Source organism: Phycomyces blakesleeanus (genome assembly GCF_001638985.1).
Source record: "Phycomyces blakesleeanus NRRL 1555(-) unplaced genomic scaffold PHYBLscaffold_7, whole genome shotgun sequence".
NCBI classification, from domain to species: Eukaryota; Fungi; Mucoromycota; class Mucoromycetes; order Mucorales; family Phycomycetaceae; genus Phycomyces; species Phycomyces blakesleeanus.
In genome coordinates, this window is record NW_017265140.1 from 501,378 (window position 1) to 526,220 (window position 24,843).

A 24,843-nucleotide genomic window follows, 5' to 3' on the forward strand; every position below is an offset into this window, starting at 1 on the left:
ATTTTCTCTATGTCTTTTTTTCTCTCTCTCTCTCTTTATCTCTATCAATTTACTTGTCTACCACTACCGCTACCTCTACCTTTACTTCTACCTCTTTGCCCTTTTTTTTGTATTCTTTATATCTATTCTTTAAAATCTTCACATCTATACATTATTACATTATTACATTATTACATTATTACATTATACTATACTATATTATACTACACTGCACTGCACTATTGTTCATCACATCTATAAATACATTGTTTCTTTTTTTGGTATAATTTGTATATTATCTGATCTGATCTGACTGTCTGACTATCTGTCTGTTTGTCTCTTGAGAGCACATAATTGATCTATGTGTATAAATATTGACTTCTCAGGAGAACTTATATTCTTTTGATAATATATCTACTTATTGATCTATCTATTGATCTAACAAATCAACAACCTTAAATTTATTTGTTTATCTGTGGGCCTCATAGGTATGTATATATTTGCTGTAAATAATTAATTAATTGAGTAATAAAGTAAATTATCAATAAGCAAAAGCAACATGTTTTCTCTGGTTATTTTCGGTCGAACCCACAATTTTACTTATATTTATATTTATATTTATAAGCAAACTGATAGCTAACTAGCTAGCTAGGTGATTTATGTGACCAACTGACTAACCTAATCTAATCTACCAGTCAACAACAGCCCCAGATAGATCAGCAATCACCACATTTATCATATCATTTTCTCTCTCTCTCTCTATATATATATATATTTGATCAACACACTGCACACAATTATCTAGATATCTAAAGTATCTTTCTCTTTATCTGTATTAATGTATATTATAGTTAGAAAGAAAGAAAAAGAGAAAGGATAAGAAGAGGAGGAGAACGAGAGGAAGATATCCTTTTAGGGTAGATCCCGGACATACATCTATACAGTCACTGTAGTAATAGAAGGAAAGAACGAAAGAAATCAATATATTTGTTTTTGTATGTATATATATATATATTGTTTTCAATGTCCGGACTGATGGGTAACTCTTTTTTTGTGCATTGTGCAGTGTGCTGTGTGCTGTGAGTGCATGTATTGGGTGAATTTTTTTTTTTGAAAAAAAAAGAAAACTAATTTCTTGGTTCATTAATTCCATTCTTGTTTATGAAGCGAATAGTCAAAATGCGAGCAAGTATATATATATATATATTATACCCAAAGCAAGCCAATCAAATACCATAAATATACGTATATATATTTTAAAAAAAAGGTGGTAAAAATTGTACCTTTTTTTGGTTTATCAAGGACAAGAGGGATAAAGGAGCAAATACGTTTAATGATGAGTACAAATCACGTAATTCAAAAGACTGTTCTCTTTTTTTTTTAAAAAAAAATCACTTCCCTGAATAAAATAATAATATTTATATATAAAAAGACCTGCAAGACAGTTTAAACGCCGGGTGTTTTCAATACAAAATAAAGTCTCTTTTTTTTTGGCTTTTTTTTTTATTGTTGTTGCTATGGTTACGTTATGATTATGATTATGATTATGGTTACGGTTACAGTTACATTTACAGCTAGGGTCACGGTTATGACTATAGATTGGTATTTTGGATTTTTATTTTTCTCACACATCCTTGTAAAGTAAGCTGTAGATTTTTGAGGTTGAAAAGGGATAACAGAATTCATAAAAGATACTTAATAGCCTTGGATTATTTGAATATTCTATCATCTTTAATTGTAATATATTTATTCTTCTTCTTTTTTATTTATCTTTTCTCTCTCTCTCTCTCTTCCTTTCCAAGTTCTTGGATTTGATCTGATCTACTTTAATTTGATCTAATTTGATGTGACATGCAGTATGGTGCTGTACTGTGCTGTGTGCTGTAATAATGTGCCTTTATGCCTTTCTGTGGTGTATTGTGGTGTGTTGTAGTGTGTTGCGGTGTTCGGTGCGGTGCAGCACATTTACAAATCCTTGATAGATTAACGTTTCAACTTATACGTGTTCTTTGGCTTTAATCCTCTCAACTTTGAGCTTACTTTTTCTTTTAAATTTATTTTTATTTTTTCAAGTATAAACTCAATTTTCTCTATATTAGACTCGGAGCAGAAGATTACCCGATTTTTTTTTAAAAAAAATATTTTACTCTCTGAAAATAAAGAGTACAGCCTTTATCTCTGTTCCTATTTTGGAAGATAAGAGTTATATAGATGAATAGAAAAAGAAAGAGAGAGAGAGAGAGAGAGAGGATTTTTGAAGAAATAGAATAGACTAAATAAAGGAATAAATGAGAGAGAAATAGAGAAATAGAGAAATAGAGACTTGTCAAAGTTTAAATATGAGGCCTTTTTTTTTCTTTATTTATTTTTTTGAGTTTTGGCTTTGCTGTGTTTTTATTACTCTCTCTGTGTGTGTGTGTGTGTGGGTAGGTAAAGGGTGCGGAAAAAAGCAGATTAGAGCAGAACAGAGCAGAGCAGGGTAGGGGAGAGGGTGGGTACTCTATACTATATAATATGTATATATTCTATACATACACTTTTTTTTTCTACCCCTCATCTTCTCTTTCACTCGGACTCTCCGCTTTCATGAGTATTATAATATTAATACAATATACGATATATTTGTAGCTTACAAAGGTTAATGTTGTACACTTCTGGGCCTTTCTTTTTCATGGCCTCATTTGGGGTCCTCCTACAGCTGTGACGTGTTTCTCTTTATAAATACACAAGATATATCTTCTTCTTATTATTATTACTATTATTAAGCATTATGTAATTGTCAGTGCTTTATGTATTAGACTTGTCATAGCCTAGACACCAAGCTGTATATAATGTATATAATTAAATATGTGTAGTGTATTAAGACGGCGCATTTTGATGTGGGTGTATAATATAGTGATTACAGTCTGGAAAATGAAGAAAGGATATTTAAATATAAATATAAAAATAAATATAAATATTAATATAAAATGTTTTTATATTCGTGTGTATGTATGTTGTGTGTGTAAATGTACTATCTGTCATTTAACTATCATCCCACACATACACAAGAATTTAAAAAAGTAAAGTAAAATAGTACAAGTGATTTTTGGGCTTTGGGGTCGTCCGTTATTGACTGATGTTGTGATGACTATAATGACTATAATGACTATAGTAATAATAATAGTAAAAGACATCTGGTCTTTTAAAAGAATTCATATTAAGAAACCAATCTCCTGAGCTTAGGAAGAGGGCCCATTCACCCAAAAGATATATATATAAATATAAATAAATAAAAAACAGCAGAGGTCCAAGCGTCCACTATCCGTGCTTCAAGTCCAAGATATACCCAAATGATTTCCATTGATGTTTTTTTTTAAAAAAATAAATAATGATTTTTATATTAATATTTATTAGCTCGTTCGATTATTTTGAGTTAATTGTTACAAGACCAATATATGTATGTACACTTTAATAAAGAAGATCTTCTTTATCATTGAGTACAACATTCTCCGTCTCTGGAAATCTGCCTTTAAAGAACAAAAATTAACCATGACTTCTCCGATGAAAAGAGTGTGCGACCCAAAACGCGCTGCACAATTGCCTACAGCTGCATGAGTCGTCATAAGAATGTGTGTATATTTGCGTATATAAGTGATAGATAACTAAAGGAAAAGGGCGGTGCAGTAAAATAGATATATGTCTGTATGTATAAATTCATAATAAAAGAGAAATTAAATTAAAGGGGAAGTCTGTGGTTGAGGTCGTTTACTATATAAAGCATGGGCTCATTTACCAGCGGTTGGTTTATATTTTACTTTTTGTTTTTATTCGCGGCTTTAAGAACCAGATAGAAAATCAAATTAAAAATATATATATATAAAAAAAATTAGATACATATATAAAAATACTAATTACTATTTTATTACTACCATTAGCACTGCAATTACCGTTACCATTACCATGACAATTACCATTGCCGTTAATATTTACCACACCAAGAGAAAGAAGAATCAAAAGAATCAAAAGAAGCAAGGCAATACAAGACAAGGCAATACAAGACGAGACAAAACTTAGTCACCCCGTAGTAATGAAAAATACTTCCTTTTGAGAATTCGAGTAGATTATCCAAAGTGTTACTCATTCTATTGTATACATTTTTACCAAAAGAATAAGAACCCTAAATATACACAATGTATAGATACAAATAATTGTGTGTATTGTGCTCGTTCTACTGACCGAAAATAATTCTCATACTAATGCCAGCATCAATATCGATATCAATATCAATAATAAAGAATAACAGGAATTTGCCCTACTGGAATCAGTTCCGGTCGGAGAGAGATGTTGATCTCCTGCGGTGGGTCAAAGGCTGGTCTGTCAGACTTCATCAGTTTTAGTGGCACAAAGTCGGTGCATGAGAAAGAAACAAAAAAAAGAAAAAAGCTGGGTGCATCCTATCGATTGGTTCAGACAAAACCCGCCAGTGCGTCTTTCAAAGCGAGGCACTTTTTTATTCGCAAGTGCGACCAAAGAAGTAGGACGCATTGTAGCACTCCAAGTGTGCCCAATCCAAACCTAAAATTCTATATAATTTTTTTTTTTTTGAGAAAAAATTTCAATGTTTAAAATAATTCAAGTTTCAATTTCTCTTACTATTCTTGCTCTCACTCTACACTCTTTTCAACTCTCTCTCTCTCTCATAAACTCCCTTTGCATTTCTACCCTCATCATCTCTCCATCTCCTTTTTAGAAAAAGCCCCTCCTTCCTTATCTAATACATAACAAACCTACTCCCTGTTCATTGTCTCTCATATCCTCAACATCCCAAAACCTTACTACCTTCATCTTCAAATCCAATTCTACATTCAACAATGAACAAGCTCCTCCTCTCTCCCGATTACATGAACGATTACACTGTTCCCTACACTACCAAGTTAGAGCTCACAGATCAATCTAGTCTGGTTTATCCTGGTAATTATTAAATCAATAACATCTATCTATTGTATTAACACGCTTTTATAACTATTCAATTTCAATTTCAACAACAACAACAACAACACCAACAAAAAGCTTCTTCCTTCTATGTCTCTCCCTTGGATGGAGCATCTTCGCCCTGCCCTTCGTCGGTCAATGCTTTTTACGATCACTCGATGACCCCATTTGCCATCCAGCCCGGTAGTCCCGACTCGTTCATGTCCGGCATGTCCCTCTCAATGACCCCTCCCCCTGCCCTCTCTTCCTCGGTCAGTTCCTCTGACTTTGCCTCTTACGCCCAGGAAGCCCCCATGATGGTCCAGTCATCTTCTTCATCCACCATGGCATCTTCTTCATCCTCAACAACCTCATCATCATCAGCTTATCTTAACGAGACAATTGCCAAGGCCTCGTCTCTTCCCGATTCCTTCTTCCCCGAGTTTCTTCAGTATTCCAAGGAGTCGTACGAGCAATCGACCGGAGGCTCGCTCCGAAAGAAGCGCCGCCAGCAAGACCGTCTCTTGGATGACGAAGATAAGTGCGATGAACTTGACGCGCCTCCCCCCAAGCAGCACATTCAGATGACCTCTGAAGACGACAGTGGAGATGAAATGACTTTGTAAGATAAAATTTTCTTTCTCTGATCAAAATAATAGTAACAATAATGATACCGATATTTGTAATATAATGTATTCTAACCATCTATTTTATTTTATTTTATTTCCTATCAGACACGGTGTTTCAACCGCAGAAATGCGACGACAGATTCACATTCAATCTGAGCAGAAACGTCGTGCTCAGATCAAAGATGGCTTTGAAGACCTCCGCAATGAATTGCCTTCTTGCTTGAACAAGAAGATGAGCAAAGTAGCTCTCTTGCATCGCACTGTTCAACACATTCAACATCTCAAGAGTACCCAGATGACAATCTTGGCCGAACTCGAGAGATTGGTCCACGAGAATGAACAGCTACGAACGTAAGTATCTTTTGTTGTTTATAAAGATGATCTCCAGTTCTTTATCTGTTTATGTGTGGGCTCAACGTATTCGAACTGTATATAATATTGTTTCCTAACTCCTTTTCTTTACAGATTCCAGCAAGGTGTACTACAGAAGCAAGCCATGGAGAGTATCTACTCTGTCAACAGCCTCTAAATGAACGAATCGACTATAGACGTCGCATCTTCTTTATCTTTTTTCTTTATATCTTTTTTCTTTTCTTTTCATTCCCTACGCACTTCTTTACCTTTTCTTATTTATCTTTTCACTCGCATTTTCCTCTCTCTTATTTTATTTTTATATATTTTAAGCTACTGGTTTCAATATCCACGTAATTTAACTTTTTATTTTTATTACATAACCTCTTTATTTCTTGGATTTTTTTTTCTCTTTTAATCTTTACTCTTTTAAAGTAAACTTCAATGTTTTTATATAGACACTTAATGCATTTTCCACCCTTCCTCCCCTCAAACAAACCATCACCACAACTTCTTCTTATCTTTTTTTTTTATATACCCTCTTCGCCCTCACTTTTACCTCACCTTATCTCTTCTACTTCTCTTTCTCTGTATTCCTCTATATTTATATTTCTTTTTTAATTTTTGGAACAGAGATTTGAGATTGGCAATAGACTGAATGCCCCCCTTTTTTTTATTTTATTTTCTTTCCCTTCCATATGCTCTTCTGTTCATTTACCCATGAACATAATAAATATAAAATAATAAACTAAAAAAAAATACTTATTTTATATATACTTATACATACGATATATTATAGTTGTAGCTATCATTTTTCAATATGTGCCTGTGTGTGTGTGTGTGAGTATGAGAATGTAAAATAGACTATAAACTACTTTCGTGTATATTATCTGTCATACAAGACATAATTGCTTTTTATATATATATATATACATAGTATACATACATATATTTTACTTTATTTTCATTACCGCTCTCTGTTCCACTGTAAGGACAAAATAAATATTCCAACAGTATTGAATGATGTCACTCATTAGATCTAATGGAACAAAGCAATTAACAAGAAGAAGAATTAAAAAAAAAGAAAAGATACACACTAGACACTAGTCATTAGATTGACACTAATACACCAGGTATTAGGCACTAGGTGTGAAACAGACTGCAAACACAGTCTAAAATTAAATACCATATTTTCCTTTTCTTTACTTTCCTCCTTTACCCATCTAATCTCTGTGCATTTCAGTAGCAGTAAAAATGAGATGCGGTTGTTAGTAATACACCATTTGCTTCGGATTTCCACCTTATTTTTCTTTTATTATATAAATAGACCAAGTATATATATACATGTATATGTATGTGTATGCAACTGTTTATACTGGTATACATGTCCATTTTCCAATTTTACTTTATTTTCCATTCTATCTTGCCAAACACATAAATTGACATATACATATATACTTGTTGTTGATCAAATGATATATGTAAATTAGTAGAAACGTACATACATATGTATATACAAGCGTGTATGTGTTGGAGATATGTTTTTTTTTAAAAAAAAGGATTATATATAGAATAAAGTTGCTTACAGTAAGTACAGTAGCAAAACTAGTAAGATAAGCTTTTAAAATATATAATGTTTATTTATATTTATTTATATAACATTTTCATCGTTTTACTTCATTTTTTTCTATTAAAACTATACAATTCGCTATAGTATTAAAAAAAAAGATATGGCTCTAAGCTGAGCACCTCAATGTATATATATATATATATATATGATTTTAGTCTGCCTTGGCTTGTCTTGGCTTTTTAAAAACATATAATCAGCTCAAATTATTTATATATATATAATTCTATTAGTTGTTATGGTTTCCATTAGTTGTCATGGCAAACTCTTTTTTTTCGTAAGCCAATCAGAGTTCCAGATTTTTGAATGGTGGTTTAATGTTACACAATGTCTAATAAAGGATTTTTTTTAAAGAAAAGAAAGAAAGAAAGACATACAGCACGATTGATCTTCCACACCTATTACCATTCTTTTTTTTTTTAAAAAAAAATCTTTGTATGGATATTCCTTTACTCAATTAGCCATTATATTGTATTTATTAGGATATTGTTACTATTTGCTTGCTGTATAATTGTGGCATCTCTTAGGAAAGTTTTTTTTTAAAAAAGAATGATAAAGAGAAAGAGAGAAATATGACTTTTTTTTTCCTTGTTTTTTGATAGGTTATCAAAATTATCAGTGTCTTTTTTTTCTTGTCCTACAGTCTTGCGCGTTTATCAATACACATACACACACACACACATATATATATATATATATATACTCATTTCATTGTACAAGCATTTATCTATATATACATATATTGATTTGATAAAGTATTCCTTATATTTATTACTGACTTGAAGGGGAGATGGGGAGGGGATAAAATAGAGAAAGAGAAAAGAAAAATATAGTGAGTGAACGAGTGAGCGAGGATAGGCAGTAATGGTAATGTTAATGGTAATGTTATTGGTAATAGTAATAGTAATAGTAATAGTAGTAGTAGTAGTAGTAGTATGAAGAAAAAGAAGAAGTGTAGGAGGAAGAGGTGTGGGAGTAAGAGGCGAAGAAATTGTTTTTTTTCCTTTAAAAAATGACAATAGTTATAATAGTAATAATAACAATTTTTTATATAACTTATTGGGTAGGATTATCGTTGTTGTTGTTGTTATTGTTATTGTTACTTGGAATCAATTTGACACACAAAACAACGACAATGATGATGACGATGATCATAAAGATAGCAAAGCAAATCCACTTCTTTCTACGTGTAGCCTTTGCCGAGCTGACCGCGGCATCTATGTGACGGTTGCCCTTCTCGACATCCTGAACAACCTGTTCAGACATCTCCTCGACCTGGTTCAAGATCTGGCCCTGGTTCTCGAGCATGTACTGCATCTCAGCAAACAGCTCGGACAGTTCCTGAACACTCTTGACCAGACGTCCGATGTCCGCGTGTCGTTCCTGGACAGCATCTAGGGTTTCCTTTGCATTGTACCGTCTCTGCTCGTTGTTCATCGACGTCATGAGCTGTTGAGCAAACACTGCCGGCCGACCTTCCACCGCCTGCGAGACAGCTTCTTCGATATTCTCGGCCGTGGCGTTTGGATTGGCAATCTTGATTTGACGCTCGAGCTGACGTGTTTCAGCCTTCTGGAACTCAATAGCCGACGACCGATGCAGCTCAATAGCGTCCATAAATTGATGGGTCAGTCTTGAAAAGTGAAGCTTGCGAATCTCAAGATCCTTGTGGCGAGCAGTAGGCTGCATCTCCCTCAACTTCTGCTTCACATGTGTCATCACACCTTGGGTCTCGGCAGTCAGGTCATCGATTGACTTGCGGTTGCGTTGGATTTCGTTTGCATCGGCAGTCTGGAGCATGGCATTCTGATGAGCCTGGATGCGTTGAACATTGTCCCGGATGGCCTGGATACTGTCCTCAATATGGCTAATCTCAGCCATATTGTCATCCAGAGCACCATTTGAAGCCGAACTCAAAAGAGGCCGCATCTCATACTGACTTCTGTTCTGGGAGGTGTTGCTAGCATTCTGGCCAGGGCGAGAAAGTTCAGCAAGACGGTCAACGCTCATCTCAGCAAAGGAATAAAAATAAAAATATTAAAAATAAAGTGTGTGTGTGTGTGTGTGTTTCTTTTTAACAAAAAAAAAGAGAAAAAGAGAAGCGAGTAAAATGAAGAAAAGAGAGGTTAAGAAGAGAGAAAGAAGAGGAAGAGGAAGAGGAAGAAGAGGAAGAAGAAGAGCAAATTGAGTTGAGTTGAGTTGAATTGAATGAGGTGGAGTAGACTTGAGTAGACTGGAGCGAACAACTATTTTTACATTTACTAAAAATGGTGCTGTGATGTCGGCTGAGTCTTACTGTCCCCAGGTACAGGAAAGGCGGCTTAGGGTGTACCAAAAGCCACTCGTCAACTCTACAAAATCATTTGTTACCAAATGCCAAGCGCATATGATATTTGTCAGTGCTTTAGTGTTTTAGTCTTTATACTTTTTTTTTAGCTGTGCCTATTTTCTTTTGTATTTGTGCCTGTAGCTTTTAACACTCTATTTGTTTACTGTGCGTGGGCAACAAATGCCTAAGCAAGTTAATACTGTAAAATAAAACAACAATAACAACAACAATAACAACAACAATAGTAACCATAGTAACCATAGTAATAATAATAGTAATGGTAATAATAATTCTAATAAGTACACACACAAACACAAACACATTTAAGTGTGAGTGTGTGAGTGTGTGAATATGTGTATTTGATTTATATATATATATATATATACGTTGGGTGTATATATCCTTTGTATGTATATACTTTAGATGTGTGTATACTTTAGGTGTATGTATGTGTGTGCTTGTAGTGTTTTTAGTGTTTTTAGTGTTTGTATGTGTGTATGTGTGTATGTGTGTGTATATATATTTTTTAAGGCTTGTACAAATATATAAAAAAGAAGAGAAGAAGAGAAGAAGGAAGAATGGTGGGATTTGAAAGATGCTGAGAGAAAGAGGATATATTGAGAGATTACCATGCGGTAACATATCGTTCGCCTGTTTCGAGAAGAGTCACGGCCAGACGAAGGGCACTTTCAAGGCGAAGACCAAGAATACCATGGATAGCTTCGGCATCGGCTTGACCCAATTGACGTTGGCTCTGTTTTTTCTCTCTAGACTCCACATTGATCATGATTGGTAATTGAAGGAGGACTTTACAGATCGTGATCGATAATTGCATGCGACGCCACACACTAAAGTATGACAAACTACGAAGCTCGTGCTGAAGTTCATACAGGCGCATCAACTCAAACTGGACAACTTTGTAATATTGGTGGGTGGCTATATATGTGTGTAATAAATACATAAAAGCACACAAAATATGACATGTAACATATGTATATATATACATATACATATATATAAAAGAGAGAGAAAAAAAAGACAAATGCATTAGTGAATAAGTTAGTTTGGCTTTAATATCGATCAGGACTTGCACAAGAGTAACTCGCGCATCTTGCAAAAAGCCAATTCGATCTGTAGAATGGCATCTTCACTTATGTGCATGCCCGGGTTGGTCTCATTCAAGGCGTCTAAAATAATAGTCGATTTAGTTTATAAACAGATTCATCTACTTTTGTATCATTATATAAAAATATATAGATATGCTTACGGATAAAAGCACGGAGGGTCTGGAACTCACCGTCCATCATTTCGATAAACAGCTATATAGATAGGTAAGATACGGAAAAGAGAACAAAAGAATAATTGATTGATTGATTGATTGATTGATTGATTGATTGATTGATTGATTGAATGATTGAATGATTGATCGATTGATTGACTGGTTAGTTTATCTGATTTACATGACAATCATTTCTATGTATATTTATGCATGTATCTATATGTATATATATATATTACTTGATGAAGTACACGCTGGAGAGTGTCGTTGGCATGCTCATCCTCTGTTGACACAAATGTAGACGGTCCTTTCTGCTTAGAAAGATCATACATTAATTTGGCAGACGGATTACTGAGAGTTTCATAGGCCCTTGAAAGTACTACATATTTAAATACACACAGGCACAAGCACAAGCACAGACGCAGGCACAGGCACAGGCACATACACACACACACATACACACACACACATATATATATATAATTTTAATTTTTGTATATTTAAATATCATTTACATACATTGAAAGCTCTCTGTAGCTCGAGGATAAGCAGGTACGAATTTGTCAGGGTGGCAGATTCGACTTTTCTAAAAATGCAAAAATGTATAAGAATTTAGATTAATTTTCGGTGTCTTCTTTCTCTTTCTCTCTCTCTCTCTTGGATAAAATGCATGTGTTTTGTGGAGTGCTTGTGGAGTAAATGTATGTATGAATGAATGAATGTAGGTATGTATGTAAAATATGTGTGCACATTCTTTTTATATACTATATATCTATATTTATAAAACAAGAACAAAAAAAAAGTGTAATAATCGTTTTTAAATTATCATTAGATTTTTTTTGGCTCACTTTTATGTAGGCTCGTCTGATATCATCTGGGTTTGCTTCTCTAGTGACGCCAAGCACTCGGTAACAGTCTGGAGCACTGAGGATCTGTTCGACACAACGATATCTTTCTTCATCGCCATGAACAGCTGGATCTTTGACCTGAAAAACTGGAGGGACTGGTAATGGGTTAATGAACGGCATGTTGAATATGAAAATGCCACGTGAATCAGAAGATTTGGTTGATGATTAGGATCGTCGAGTGATGAATAGGTAACAAGAAATCGAAGTTAGAGATAAAGAGGAAAGATAGAGAAAGAAAGAGAGAGAGAGAAAGGAAAGTGATGCGAGATGAGATGCTGTTTCAACAAGGAGGGAAATATCAGAGAGATTTGCATGTGAAAACATGGCAGCACCAAAAGAGGGAAAGGGCCTTTTTTTTCTTCCAAATACACACACGCACACACGCACACATCTTGCCTCTCCCACACACTTGCTAGCTTATTTGTGAGAGCCACAAGATTAGTTTTTTTTTTGGTTATTTCCTTGGGTCTATTGAAACTAATTCCAAGTTAAATATATACATATTGCATTTGATGCTTTTATTAATTAATTCATTCATTTATTGAGTATTGTCAACGGACACAAGCCCTAGATGTGTAAGGTCGATATGTTGAGTACAGAAGAGTGCAAGTAAAGAAAGGCAATGAACGACAACATGGCTCTGATACTAAAATCAAAAAAAGCTACATATAGTACATGACTAAAACAACAACAACAACAAATAAATCAATAAACAATAAACAATAAAAACCATGAGCATAAGCAAATATTGTGTTTTTTTTCTTCTTTTTTTTCTTTTCTTGTGTGTGTGAGATAAATTGCTTTTTTGCCTTTTTTTTTTACCTTTCTGTAGATCAGGCTTGACAGCTGAAAAGCTTGCAATTTGTCCCTCCGAGTCCATGCTTTCGGTAGTCGCACCATCAGACCAGTTCTCATTGCGACGGTGGAAGCGAGCGCGCGCAGCCAAAAGATGGGCGTAATAAGGAGCAGTGACCATTGAGATAGCACGAGTGCAGCGGCCGTAAGTATAGCACATACGGTAAGATAGTTCAGCAAGTGCATCTGGAGTAAAGTTGTTCTCATCCTTGAGAACATGGTAGTGGGTGGGACGAGATGTTCCCTGGAGACCAGAGTGGGACTGAAGGTAAAAGTCAAACTCAAATGGATGAACGACATCTGTATCCACTACAGTTCCTGGAAGACAGTTGCCAGATTTCTCGGTATCGCGCTGGTCGATAGGGAAGAATCGGGCATGATGACGCTTCTGGACAATAATGAAGGTCAGGGTGGGGTTGTATGTGGGATCAAGAGCCAGACAGGCGGCCTTGATAGCATTGACCTCATTGTTCATCGATTCGCTAAATTGGCCCTCGGAAATTCCATCACGGTAAAACAAGATACGTTCCGGTTTCTGCCCGCATGTATGATAGAACACCTTGAGCATGTCCTTGACCATATTTCCAAGGTCGGCAATCACCTCGGTTCTGTTGGCCTGAATACGGATAGAGCTGGCATAACGAACAGCATTAACATCCATACTGGCAACCAATGCCGCAATCGAAGGACGAGAAAAGTCTCCCGGAGCAGGGTGAGACACATCGGCACCAAACACAATTGTGGGTCGCTGGGCAATAAATGGAATCTGGTTGGGGGCAAGCTTGACATTCTGACCACCCAGTTTCATGTTGACCTTCAGCGCTACGTTGGCACACAGTTGTTTCTTTGCTTCGGAAACGTGCTTGCTTTGCAAACACTGACTGGGAACTCCAATAACTGTGTCCGACACACGCTTGACTTCGGCGTACAATGGGGTACCACGATGTGGCATGACACAAAATATCAACTGCGGCTGGGCTTTAGCTTGATTACCTGCTTTAAGCCAAGCTTCTTTTAGGGTACGCTCAATGTTGCCCTGGGGATCGGCAGAAATAATATCAGGAGTACGGTTGATAACATTCTAGGTACAAATGACAATAATAACAATAACAATAACAATAACAATAACAATAGCGATATAAGCACACAAGTATAAATACATACAGATACACATGCAATAATAAATAATAGAATAAATAAGGGGTGAAGGGAAGGGTTCGTGTGAGTGTGTGAGTGTGTGAGTGTGGTAATAACTTTTCCTTTTTGTAGAAATAATAATGAAACATAATTTGCCACATTTCTTGCCAAGATATTTACCATTCCAATGTCTGAAAATGTCTGGCACAACTCACGAACAAACCGTTGGATAACTGTAATTGGCATCTGGTGGGTAAAGTTCACAATAGACCACGAAGTCAGACTAGCAGCCGTACAGGCCTTCTTGCCTCTGAGAGACCAGACACCGCCCTGTGGAGCAAACACTGGCTCTTGGGACGCAGGGTGGTAAGAAATGGTGGGTGGCGGTAAGACACGGGCTTTAATGATAGCCATCTCGGGTTTGACTTTGACAGAGAATGCTTGCAGATAAGGGTTGGCCTGGTACTGCAGAAGCTGAATTCCTTGCTTGATTTTATTGGCACGAATGTGGGGCTTGGTGCAGGTGAACTTGATCATCTCGGCTGTCTGGGCCTCATTAAGCTTCTGACGGAATCTCTGTCCAGGCAATATGTTGCACACCTCCATAGGCAAAAACACATCCTTGCGTACAACAACGCATGGCAAGAAGGGGAAAGCCAGACGCTTGTTATACTGCTTTTGGAAAAAGCCTGCAACGGTGTACTCCTGACCATCCTCGGTTGTGAACATTGTCTTGTCGGCAGGTGTGATAGTCAAGCGCTGAATACCATAATCACGTCGCTGCTCACCGCGATGGGTTACTTTGAGGCGAAGGCCCTTGATAGTTCTCTCAATGATCTTGATGTCGCGGTCTCTCAGACCACCACGCAGCTCATCCAGAGATCGCTTTCCAAGGATTTTGACGATCAAATCAGGCAAAGGACCGGGCTGGTAAAACACACTGGCGCTCACGTCCACATTAAGCATCATCTTGCCAGGTGTAGGTCTTGCCGACTGGTAGTAACCCTGCCATGTCTCTACACCGTTGGGCAAGGGGCGCTTATCCTGAGGGATAAAGAATGATCGACCAAAGGCAGTGTAGTCCACAAGGGAGGCAGGCATGTGTCGAATCAATACATCCAAAACCATAACAGCTGATATATATATATATATTAGTATTAGTATCGTGAATTATCTCATTAATATTAAACACAAATTTCATTCTTCTTATGTAGTGATCAATCTTACACATACACATACACACACACGCGCGCGAGCATATACACACGAACTTTTTTCTTTTTCTCTCTCTCTCACTCTAAAAATCCCCACAATATATAATGATCTTCTCACATGTCAAGACATTGTTGGTAGAGGCACCTTCACCACGGAGGAAACGTGCCAATTCTTCAAGGTTGATCTCATTTACGTGCTTAATTGCAACTCTGAATGTGGACTTTTCCGGGTTTCTGGAATCGCCTAGATTAACTTCAAAGGTCTTGAGGCTGGTGGGTCCCAATGGCAGCGCTTTAGGAGCAAAGGCATTGGCACGACCATCATAGATGATCTTGATTCCCTTAAAGATATTATCTGCCTCTAAGACTTCCAAGGCTTCCCAAATTTTGCGATTGACCTTGTCGTTCTTGAGAATAGGATCAATCCTGACATCGTAATGATGGATGTTCTGGTTTGGGAGTGAAGTGACCTCAAAGAAGTTGGCTCTGACTTTGATGGGTCTACCGGCCTTTCCCTCAGAAGGACGCAAAGTTAGGGTAGTTATTTCTTGGACCATCGTAAGTAAAAGAAAATTGAAATTATTATTTTTGCATATATATATATATATATATATACTATACAAGAATAATAACAGAAAAATATTATTTTACAATCTGTCTTTTTTATCATTATTATTATGTGTGTGTGCGTTGAGTCTGTTGCCTTTTACTAGCCAAATGATCTTTATCTTCTTCTTTTAAAAGTAGACCTTTGTTTTTATCTCTATATCCATCTCTTTATTCCTTTCATTATTTGTTTGTGTGTGTGTGTGTGTGTGTAGGTAGGTAGGTAGGTTGAATAGGGATCTGAATATTTTAATATACTCCCACAAAGCAGTATATAGATACATACATACATACAAATGTATTGTATTGTACTAAAGAAATATAAACCAGCTAAGTAAAATAGGTTTCAACTTATATATTATGGTTATATTGATATAATAAAGAGGTAAACGCATGTAAAGGAGAAAATAGCATATATATATATCATCTTTCTTCTCCTTTATATTAATATTCATCATCATTATCCTATTTGTCGTTGGTGTCGTTATTGTTTAGGTTTTTCTTTTAAGTGGAATTGTCATAGTTTTGATAAGAAGCCACTCTCATAAGAGGTTCTTCCAAATGGCGGGCCAGTGCCTGAGCCTAAAGCAAGTACAAAAAAAATACTAAATAATTAGACAACAAAAGACAAAAGAGCAACTGTATAACATGAAGAAATAAACACTTGCCTTGGCTTTAAGAATCCCTAAATCAACCAAGTTCTCGCCTACAAGACAAAGAAGCATAGAACTAATGCAAGTAACAAACACGTTTCCCTCCTTTTGAAAATATCGCGGTTAAGAAAAAAAGAATAAAAAAAAACACATAGACACACACAAGGCAATTGAGATGATTGCTCATTAGAACATACTTCACACTGCATAAGAATAAAACGAAGACCTCCTGTCTGATCACCCTTTAGAAAGGTCTCAGATGAGCAGTGCTGTTTGTATGTGCTCCAGACATTGGCTGCAATGGCGGCGTATATCTTTGCACTCCTGTCGTTGTCAGCGGCAAAAGCTAGAAGAGAGCCCTCGCTAGTCATCAGCCTAGGCCAATGTTAGTTTGGAATGAGAATGAGAATGAGAATAAAGGACGCACAGGGATGCCTTCACACCATCACGGGTTGCTTGTCGGAGGACTTGAGCAATGACCTTTGGCTTAAGCATACTGGAAAGAAAAGGGGATGTGACTGTGGAGATGGTTGCAATGTCTTTTTTTTCTTTTTTTTGGATTGGATTTTCTTTTTCTATATATGTATATGTATATATGTCTGTCTTTATCTTTGTCTTTGTCTGTCTGTATAAGGGAGTGTGTGTGTATGGATGTGTAGATGTGTGCGTGTGTTTGTGTGTATGTGTGTGTATGTGTGTGTGTATATATGTGTGTAATTTAACTTCCAAGGCCGTATTTCTCTACCATCTTTGATACATCCTTTAGGCCACGCATATCTCCCTGAAGAACAATTGTAGCCTTTCCACTGCCACCACTTGTAACTCCTACAGCACCTCTTACTACTCGACTTGCCACACGTCTCAGTTCCTCCAAATCTACACGATCAATACGTTCCAACATCTCATCGATGCCTGTCTTCTTGCCGTGGACCTGAACCTGACGTCCCAAATCCTCCAACTGCACCATACGGCTTTCCAGATTCATCAGGAGAGAGCTCTTGAGCTGGTTCTTGGCTCTGCTTAACTCGGCATCTGTCACACGCTGGTTGTTTCCATCAGATCTACCAATGCTGTCCAACTCACGGCACATCACCTCCACAAGCGCATTTGTGTATTCGGGGCGGCACGATCCAGCAATGCCAAACAGACCAGAGTCGGTGTAGCAGTGGTTAAATGCCTGGCACGACTCGACCCAATAGTGCTGGTTTAGCACGTTTGTAAACAGACGTGAGTACATTCCCTTGCCGGGACCACCTGCTGAGAAAGATCCGCCTCCACCCAACAGAATCTGGAGTGTTGCCAGAGCATAGATGTCCTTGTCATCGATCGACAGGCCCTCAAAGGCAATATAGACATGAGTCAAAGGCAGGTCGGGTACATCCATCATGTGGCTTCCTCCGGTGTAGCGGGCAGGTTCGGTTGCGATTTCATAAGCAGTGGGACCCTTTGAGCCAAACAGAGATTGGACTAGCGAAGGTTTCTTGACCGTCTCGGCCTGTCGTTTCAAAGCCTTGCTGTGGGTCTCAACCGAGTCCATTGGGCTCTCGGAAACCGGAACCTGTCCAAAGTGCTTCACAGCCAACTCGACTACCTTTTCGTGCTCTGCGCCGCATGCAGTGATTACCATACGCTCGGGGCGATACCACGTCTTCATGTAAGACCGGATCAACTCGGGTGTCATTCTCTCGAGATTTTCTGGGGGACACAACAAGGGATTGCCGAGGGTGTTGTTTTCGTAGGCTACTGTGTGAAGAATCTCTGGTAAGATCATCTCTGGCTTGGACCAAATCTCCTCAATCTCATAAAGCGCAGTCTGTCTCTGTTCCTCAACCTCAAGAGGATCGATGTTTGGTCTGCAGATGACATCCGAGAACAGCGAGATTGCTCTTTCAAGATCCTGCGAAAAGATTGCGGACTGGTACATAATTGACTCGCGAGATGAGGAGCACATAATGTTTCCACCCAACGACTCGACTTCTCCAACAATCTCGTCTGCCGACTTATTTGCTGTACTCTAAAATAACGCATAATTATATTTGTATTTGTATGCGTTCGTTCATTCATTCATTCATTCGTTCGTTCGTTCGTTCGTTTTTTCGTTCGTTCGTCCATTCATTTTTTCGTTAATTCATTGTTGTAGTTTTTTTTGTTCATTCGTGTATGGATTGTATATAAGAATAGAGAAACAAAAAGGAAAAACCCAGAAATCACCACGTTCAAAGGCAACAGCAACTTTAGTAATGTTCCTTGTATAAAGAATAACGCACATAGCTCCACATCACATCACATCACATCAACACTTCCGTTCTTTCACTTCCCATTTCATCTTTTTAAATGATATAATATCCCAATCTCTCTACCTTGAAGGCCAGGCGATCCAAAATATGACTGACGCCACGTGTGTCACTAGTCTCATACCGACTACCGGCATCTACGTACACACCCACAGCACTGAAATGCCCGGGAGTGTTTTCTGATGCCACCCGAATGCCATTGGGAAGAGTTGTCACCTTACACAAACCTGTCGATGACTTTGAGTACTCTTGTACAGTCGTTGGAAGTACTGGGTTCTATTTATTGGTGAATAAGAAAGCCTTTATTTTTTCTTTGGTTTTTATCACTTTTTCTCCCCATTCACTATTCTTAAATCGAATTGTGTATACAATTGCGTTTACATTATAATTGTTTCCACTCAAGAAAATAAAAAATAAAAAGCAAGAAAAAAAATAGAAGAAAAGAAGAAAGAAAATAAAAGCAATGAAAGCTAGTTCCTTGGTATTCTACCTTTCCGTCCCACCCCTTTTATTTTATTCTATTTTATTTACTAATTTGTTTATTTGTTTCTTTTTTATCCTTACATTGACAGAATGACTCAATGAAGACTCTCCGCGCTTAAAGATTCCAGGTACAAGGGGGTACAAAGACATTCCCTGGCCTCTCCTGGAGGCTGCTTGTAACAGACGTGATGCCATGTCGAATTACCAAAAGAGAAGAAGAGGACAACAACAAAGAAAGGAGGGATAATAGTAAAGCTTACAAGCAAGACTACAATTAACTGTAAATATTAAATATATTATTATATATAATATAATAAACAATTGTCGCAGACTTAAAGTCTAGGTCCTGTACAGGCGTTCATACAAAGCAAGTCACACTAAAAAGTATGGTTTTTATTCTTTTTTTTTTTCCTGATTAAAAAAAAAAAAAAAAATTGGCGTGAATTTGTTAACCAAATAATCAACGCTAATCCTAGGGTTGGGATTGACCTTTTTCTGATGGGAGCTGACATTTAGATTTTATAAAGACCAGCCAAATATGACTTTTTACACAAAGCCAAATACTTATATCTGATCCCTAATGATCCATCGTTATTGTGATGATAATAAGACCACTTTAATAGATAATAATAAGGTGTGAAATTGTAGTAATTTACCATTATTTTCTTGGACGTAGGATTTGTTCTATGTCGGTAAAGGACTATTCACCCCAATAATATTGTTTTCAAAACTTTAAAACTATAGGTAAAATCATATTGAGTACCCCTATGTATGGTAATGAACTGTGGTGCGAAACAAGTTCACCAAAAAAAATAAATTGAAACTCGCTCATAATCCGATGCATTACAGTCAATTGTCGATATAGTAGAAAGAGTATGGACTTGTATCATTTCAGAGGCGAATTGGTACATGCATACGTTCTGTTATATAAGTATATATATATATATATATATATATATAATCTTTGTAAGAATAAATGAATGTTCCTCAGCATATGTTGCAAGAAAAAGGGGGACGGGAGCGAGAGTACATTATAAGCTCTAAAGTTGAACAAAAAAAAAGTAAATTTGTTTCAATTTTAAGCTACAATTTTTTTATTATTATTAATTATAAACTAATTAAAATAATTGAAACACCCTATTAATGAAAAAGAAGCGTGTATAAATAATTTTTTTCCTATAATAAAAAAAAATTAAAATAAAGAAGATAGAGATAGAAAGAGAGAGAAAGAGAGAGAGAGAGAGAGAGAGAGAGAGAGAGGAGAAGGAAGAGGAGTTTAAGTTTGTACGTGTACGTGTCGTTTGCCTATATATCATATTATATTTACTTTATAATATCTATCATGCCAACTGCAATTCAGCTTTCATTCGTACTCGTATTCTTTTCATGCCTATTCAGCACAGTCTCGCTGTTGCATATTGATGTTGCACCTCATTCAAAGGATTGCTTCTATGAAGATCTCAATGAGGGTGACAAAATGACCGTGTCTTTTCAGGTAAGACACCAAAAGATGCTACACTACACTACACTACACATGAAAATGGATACGAAAATGCACTTGCACATGCACATTTACATGCCTATACACATACGAATATACACAAATACACATAAATACACTGCACATACACAGGGGTTGATGAGTGATGAAAAGGACTGATAATAATCTCTACTGCTTAGGTTGGCGAAGGTGGAAATCTTGACATTGACTTTTGGGTAAGTTTGGTCATTTGAATTACAAAAGAGATGATGGATGGATTGTGGATGAAAAACGAGTAAAAGGAAGAGAGAGAGAAAAAAAGGCACACACAAAAAGAAAGAGAGCTATGAGACTAAGAGAAAAGAACCGGGATGATAATTGTAGATTCTAGATCCCAGAGGCACTACAATCAAGCGTAGTGAAGGAGATGCCAAAGGAAACCATGTGATTACTGCCTTGTCTACTGGAAGATACACATATTGCTTCAACAATGGAATGTCTGGCAAGGCTGCAAAGGCAATTGATTTCAATGTTTATGATATGGAGAAAGTCAGTTCTTCTGCTGCAGGTAAAACAGTATACCACTCTCAAATAGATCAAGAAAACAAGAATTGTAGATAGATAACTATCATATATACTAATATATTTATATATTTCTTTAACCAAAAAAAACAATCAGAACACATTGATCCCATTGCACGTGAAATAAGGGAATTGGCCGAGAGTATTCATGCTATCAAGGTTGAGCAAGAATATATTGTGGCCCGTGAGAGACAGCATCGAGACAGTAAGTTTTCTTCTTTCTTTCTCCTTTTGGCTTTTATTTTCTCGGTGGTATTTCTTTCAATGGCTGTAAATATGAGAGAAAGCTTGTGTGTGTATGTGTGTGGATTTATTCCAGTACAGTTAATAGGCTCTATGCCTATTTATCAAGAATGTATCAATCAAAAACAAAATGTGTGATATTATAAGATCAGAAATTCACCACAATATATACATATACATACATATATATATATACTATAGCTGCAGAAAGTACAAATGCACGTGTAAAATGGTGGTCCCTTGGACAGTTGGGCCTATTGATGTCAGTGTGTGTCTGGCAGGTTCTTTACCTCAAGCGATTCTTTGAAGTCAAGAGAGTCGTCTAAGTATATATATATATATATGTAACGAAGAACTAAAGCATATACACCAAAGAATAAATAAAAAAAAAAGAGTGAAAAAAAAAACTCTTTTATTATTATTATTATTATTATTATTATTATCATTTTACAGGGTTTTATTTGATAAAAACAAAAGGGTCTTATCCTAGTACAAATATATTGATTGTTTGATTTCTCGTTTGTTTGCTTCCTTATTTGTTTGCTTGCTTGATTCTTTAATACTTTCTCTAAATAAATAAATAAAAAGGACAATGACAAACAAAACCTAAAAGGAAGAGGGTAAGTAAGGAACGGTACAAGGGGGAAGGGGAGGAGGGTTTTCACAAGTGATATCCAAGGTTTCTTTTGTGTGTATGTGTTTTTCTTTTAAAGAAAAAAAGGTGGCAGCTAGCTATCAAGAGCCAGGCATTTGAAATTAGACACTTAAAAAAGGGACGGGCTCCATGGAGAAAGCGACATAATTAAAGTATAACCCACAGTGAAGGTACTACCCAAAGATTTTATACGGCCTACTTCCAAACACAAAATAGTCCTAAATAAACGTGATTCGAGAATTGCTATTATTGGTATGGTTACTACGAAACCAATAAGGTTGTGTGTCTTGCAGGACTACACAATATTACAGCAGGTATTCACAATGAAATATGTATTGCACAATATATATGCATGTGTGTGTGTGGGAGAGAGTGAGAAAGAAAAAATACCTTGGGTTCGTTTGTCAAAGAAATCATTTAGTTGTACAATGGTTCTATTAAAAACTCAGGTAATAATACTAGTAATACCAATGATGGGTAGTGAATGTAATGTCATTCTTTAATGTAATAAGCAATATATACACATATTCTTATTCTTACTATTATTTTTTGAATTTTATGTTCTTGTATTATGACTTGAAATTATGCATTAGCATAAATTCTAAAATCATGTACTTCATTTTATTAGCATGTGTTTTATATGTGTTTTTTCATATTTATTTTATTTTAGTTTTTTTTTAAAAAAAAATATTAAAGAACTATTATTATTATTACCAAGAAGCTAAAAGAAAAAAGGTTTATTCTTCAAAGTATTAGCGTCAATTGACCAAAACCAATATCGCATCAAAGCATGTGTCTCTTTATCCCTATAGAATATACCTATGTATTTATTACATATCACAGCTTTCTTCAAGATATTGATATATTTCTTCATTGCGTCAGTCCAGAAAGGATTTTGGCGTCATAACCAAGATTAACTTTAGGCTATCCAAATTAAGAATAATGAACACATAAACATGCACACCGATACATTTTATTTTGGCGCAATAAAAAAAAGGAGAGTATTAGGTTCTTGGCGCTGTTTTGTTAAAGTTGACGGCTCGGCTTAATAGCCACAAAAAACATATATATATAAAAGAAGAAGATTCACAATAAGAATAAGAGTAAGGGTCCCCCCCCCCCCCCCCATCCGAATAGTCCGGGTACATATTCTCTGAGCTGCTGATTTTTATTTATTAAGTAATAATGGTAATAATAGTAATATTAACGGTAATATTAACGGTAATAGCAATAGTAATGGTATTAAAGGGACAAGGGACAAGAGTAAAGGGGGGGGGGGGGGGAAAGAGGAGAAAAGAGGAGAAGAGTATATATATATATAAAGAAAGGAAGAATGATACAAAGCAATCGTACCAAACGCTCTTCTCCTTCAATATCAAGGGTGTACAAGATGATCTGGTATATGAGTATCCCTTTATTATAACCATACATTCTTGTTTGGTGGATCGTCTGCTTCTTTGGTAGGAGTTATTGCATATCTAACGTTGGCGTACATGGCGGCAACCTATTGATATCGTCTGATATTACCTGGTATTCTTATAGTATACGCATGTAATTATATCTATAGAAATAGTAAGGAAATCATTGTACAAAACGATACTTTATTCTATTATCATTTGTTCAAATATTTGAAAAAGATGTACAGAAACAAAGCAAGAATTATAAAGTAAAAAAAAAGGGTAACAGTTAAATAACCTAATACTCGGTAGATCTTCAAGAGGGATTTTTTTTAAAATTTTTTTTTTGGGTTACTGTTGTTGGCCTTATTCTTGCTTTATTTAATTGTGTATATTTCTCTCAATAATAATAAATTAACATTTCCTCAATTAGAATATACATATTTACCCACGATTATATTGCTCTTCTTTCTCAAAAGAAGAAAAAGAGAGCACCAGAGCGTAAAGAGCAAGACAAAAAAATCAGATATTTCTTAGAATAGAGCAAGCTTAACGAATAAAATATCAAAATTGAAACAACTAGCATATAAACCTTTGGTGTGAACAAACCAAAAACATTAAAAGGTGCAGAAGACTGGAAAAATTATTTTGATTTGATAAAGCTCCTTCTAGATCTTGATTAATTTATTTTGGTCTGTCCATATCATATGTATCTCAACAACAACAACAGCAAAAAGGGCTTCGAATTTTCGGCCAAATGAACCAATTGAGAGTGGAAACTGTAAAAACATATATTAAAGCAAGAAAATAAATAAAAAATAAAGAACGCCAATTAGCGCAAATTAATGAGAATATTAATAATAATAAATAATATAAAAGTGATATAGATAAATGTGTGTAAATCAAATAAAGATGGATAATAAACTCCCTCAATATTTCGGACCGGATCTGTTATGGTACCGGAACATCCTCACTTATTTACTATATATTTATTTTTACTTACTACTAATCCTAATGCTAATGTTAATACTAATACTAATACTAATACTGCTGCTGCTGCTGCTGCTGCTGCTGTACTAACTAAGCTGCCATAAAATGGTAAAAGACAATCACCCTTCTTTTCCGTTTTTGTGATCGTCTAAACAAGTTGTATAGTAGTATTCCTTACTCTTATTGTCATTACCATTAC

At 35.9% G+C, this 24,843-nt stretch overlaps 8 protein-coding genes across 8 annotated transcripts; 3 read left to right on the forward strand and 5 right to left on the reverse strand.

Annotated features, from left to right (window-relative positions):
- Positions 1-1,507: 1,507 nt before the first annotated feature.
- Positions 1,508-3,576, forward strand: PHYBLDRAFT_64252 (hypothetical protein; the record flags this gene model as incomplete). The annotated part of the gene is made up of 4 exons (XM_018441262.1): positions 1,508-1,620; positions 1,944-1,950; positions 3,374-3,418; positions 3,439-3,576. 4 exons carry the CDS (start codon positions 1,508-1,510, stop codon positions 3,574-3,576), a joined length of 303 nt encoding a protein of 100 aa, XP_018293367.1.
- Positions 3,577-4,634: 1,058 nt separating this feature from the next.
- Positions 4,635-6,681, forward strand: PHYBLDRAFT_186366 (helix-loop-helix DNA-binding domain-containing transcription factor). Its single transcript, XM_018439230.1, has 4 exons — positions 4,635-4,932; positions 5,032-5,554; positions 5,667-5,912; positions 6,027-6,681. The coding sequence occupies exons 1-4, from the start codon at positions 4,833-4,835 to the stop codon at positions 6,088-6,090; spliced, it is 933 nt and encodes a 310-aa protein (XP_018293368.1). The 5' UTR covers positions 4,635-4,832; the 3' UTR covers positions 6,091-6,681.
- A 1,602-nt stretch (positions 6,682-8,283) lies between these two features.
- PHYBLDRAFT_186367 (hypothetical protein) lies at positions 8,284-9,925 on the reverse strand (the record flags this gene model as incomplete). Its single annotated transcript, XM_018439231.1, has 3 exons — positions 8,284-9,549; positions 9,836-9,888; positions 9,910-9,925. 3 exons carry the CDS (start codon positions 9,923-9,925, stop codon positions 8,596-8,598), a joined length of 1,023 nt encoding a protein of 340 aa, XP_018293369.1. The 3' UTR covers positions 8,284-8,595.
- Positions 9,926-10,493: 568 nt separating this feature from the next.
- On the reverse strand, positions 10,494-12,175 carry PHYBLDRAFT_143585 (hypothetical protein; the record flags this gene model as incomplete). The annotated part of the gene is made up of 6 exons (XM_018431019.1): positions 10,494-10,804; positions 11,020-11,055; positions 11,136-11,187; positions 11,387-11,526; positions 11,667-11,733; positions 11,996-12,175. The coding sequence occupies 6 exons, from the start codon at positions 12,173-12,175 to the stop codon at positions 10,494-10,496; spliced, it is 786 nt and encodes a 261-aa protein (XP_018293370.1).
- A 394-nt stretch (positions 12,176-12,569) lies between these two features.
- On the reverse strand, positions 12,570-15,818 carry PHYBLDRAFT_85795 (hypothetical protein; the record flags this gene model as incomplete). The annotated part of the gene is made up of 4 exons (XM_018443619.1): positions 12,570-12,734; positions 12,878-13,991; positions 14,228-15,180; positions 15,380-15,818. The coding sequence occupies 4 exons, from the start codon at positions 15,816-15,818 to the stop codon at positions 12,718-12,720; spliced, it is 2,523 nt and encodes an 840-aa protein (XP_018293783.1). The 3' UTR covers positions 12,570-12,717.
- Positions 15,819-16,371: 553 nt separating this feature from the next.
- Positions 16,372-17,015, reverse strand: PHYBLDRAFT_64257 (hypothetical protein; the record flags this gene model as incomplete). Its single annotated transcript, XM_018441263.1, has 3 exons — positions 16,372-16,449; positions 16,718-16,895; positions 16,948-17,015. 3 exons carry the CDS (start codon positions 17,013-17,015, stop codon positions 16,372-16,374), a joined length of 324 nt encoding a protein of 107 aa, XP_018293371.1.
- Positions 17,016-17,047: 32 nt separating this feature from the next.
- Positions 17,048-19,540, reverse strand: PHYBLDRAFT_123845 (hypothetical protein). The gene is made up of 4 exons (XM_018428955.1): positions 19,379-19,540; positions 18,881-19,090; positions 18,079-18,534; positions 17,048-17,964 (listed from the first exon to the last, which is right to left on the reverse strand). Exons 1-4 carry the CDS (start codon positions 19,490-19,492, stop codon positions 17,239-17,241), a joined length of 1,506 nt encoding a protein of 501 aa, XP_018293372.1. The 5' UTR covers positions 19,493-19,540; the 3' UTR covers positions 17,048-17,238.
- Positions 19,541-20,622: 1,082 nt separating this feature from the next.
- Positions 20,623-22,022, forward strand: PHYBLDRAFT_158386 (hypothetical protein). Its single transcript, XM_018433776.1, has 5 exons — positions 20,623-20,792; positions 20,978-21,013; positions 21,162-21,345; positions 21,457-21,564; positions 21,804-22,022. The coding sequence occupies exons 1-5, from the start codon at positions 20,640-20,642 to the stop codon at positions 21,926-21,928; spliced, it is 606 nt and encodes a 201-aa protein (XP_018293373.1). The 5' UTR covers positions 20,623-20,639; the 3' UTR covers positions 21,929-22,022.
- The last annotated feature ends 2,821 nt before the right edge of the window (positions 22,023-24,843 follow it).

Excerpts from the sequence above, each read along its gene's own strand:
- PHYBLDRAFT_158386 (XM_018433776.1), top strand. The coding sequence starts at position 20,640 with ATGCCAACTGCAATTCAGCTTTCATTCGTACTCGTATTCTTTTCATGC. Across the intron at positions 21,014-21,161 it reads ATCTTGACATTGACTTTTGG|ATTCTAGATCCCAGAGGCAC; the intron begins GTAAGTTTGGTC and ends TGATAATTGTAG. Across the intron at positions 21,346-21,456 it reads AGTCAGTTCTTCTGCTGCAG|AACACATTGATCCCATTGCA; the intron begins GTAAAACAGTAT and ends AAAAACAATCAG.
- PHYBLDRAFT_123845 (XM_018428955.1), bottom strand. The coding sequence starts at position 19,492 with ATGGCATCACGTCTGTTACAAGCAGCCTCCAGGAGAGGCCAGGGAATG. Across the intron at positions 19,091-19,378 it reads CATTGAGTCATTCTGTCAAT|AACCCAGTACTTCCAACGAC; the intron begins GTAAGGATAAAA and ends ACCAATAAATAG. Across the intron at positions 17,965-18,078 it reads CTGTGAAGCACTTTGGACAG|GGTCCCACTGCTTATGAAAT; the intron begins GTTCCGGTTTCC and ends TTTGGCTCAAAG.
- PHYBLDRAFT_186366 (XM_018439230.1), top strand. The coding sequence starts at position 4,833 with ATGAACAAGCTCCTCCTCTCTCCCGATTACATGAACGATTACACTGTT. Across the intron at positions 4,933-5,031 it reads ATCTAGTCTGGTTTATCCTG|CTTCTTCCTTCTATGTCTCT; the intron begins GTAATTATTAAA and ends ACCAACAAAAAG. Across the intron at positions 5,913-6,026 it reads GAGAATGAACAGCTACGAAC|ATTCCAGCAAGGTGTACTAC; the intron begins GTAAGTATCTTT and ends TTTTCTTTACAG.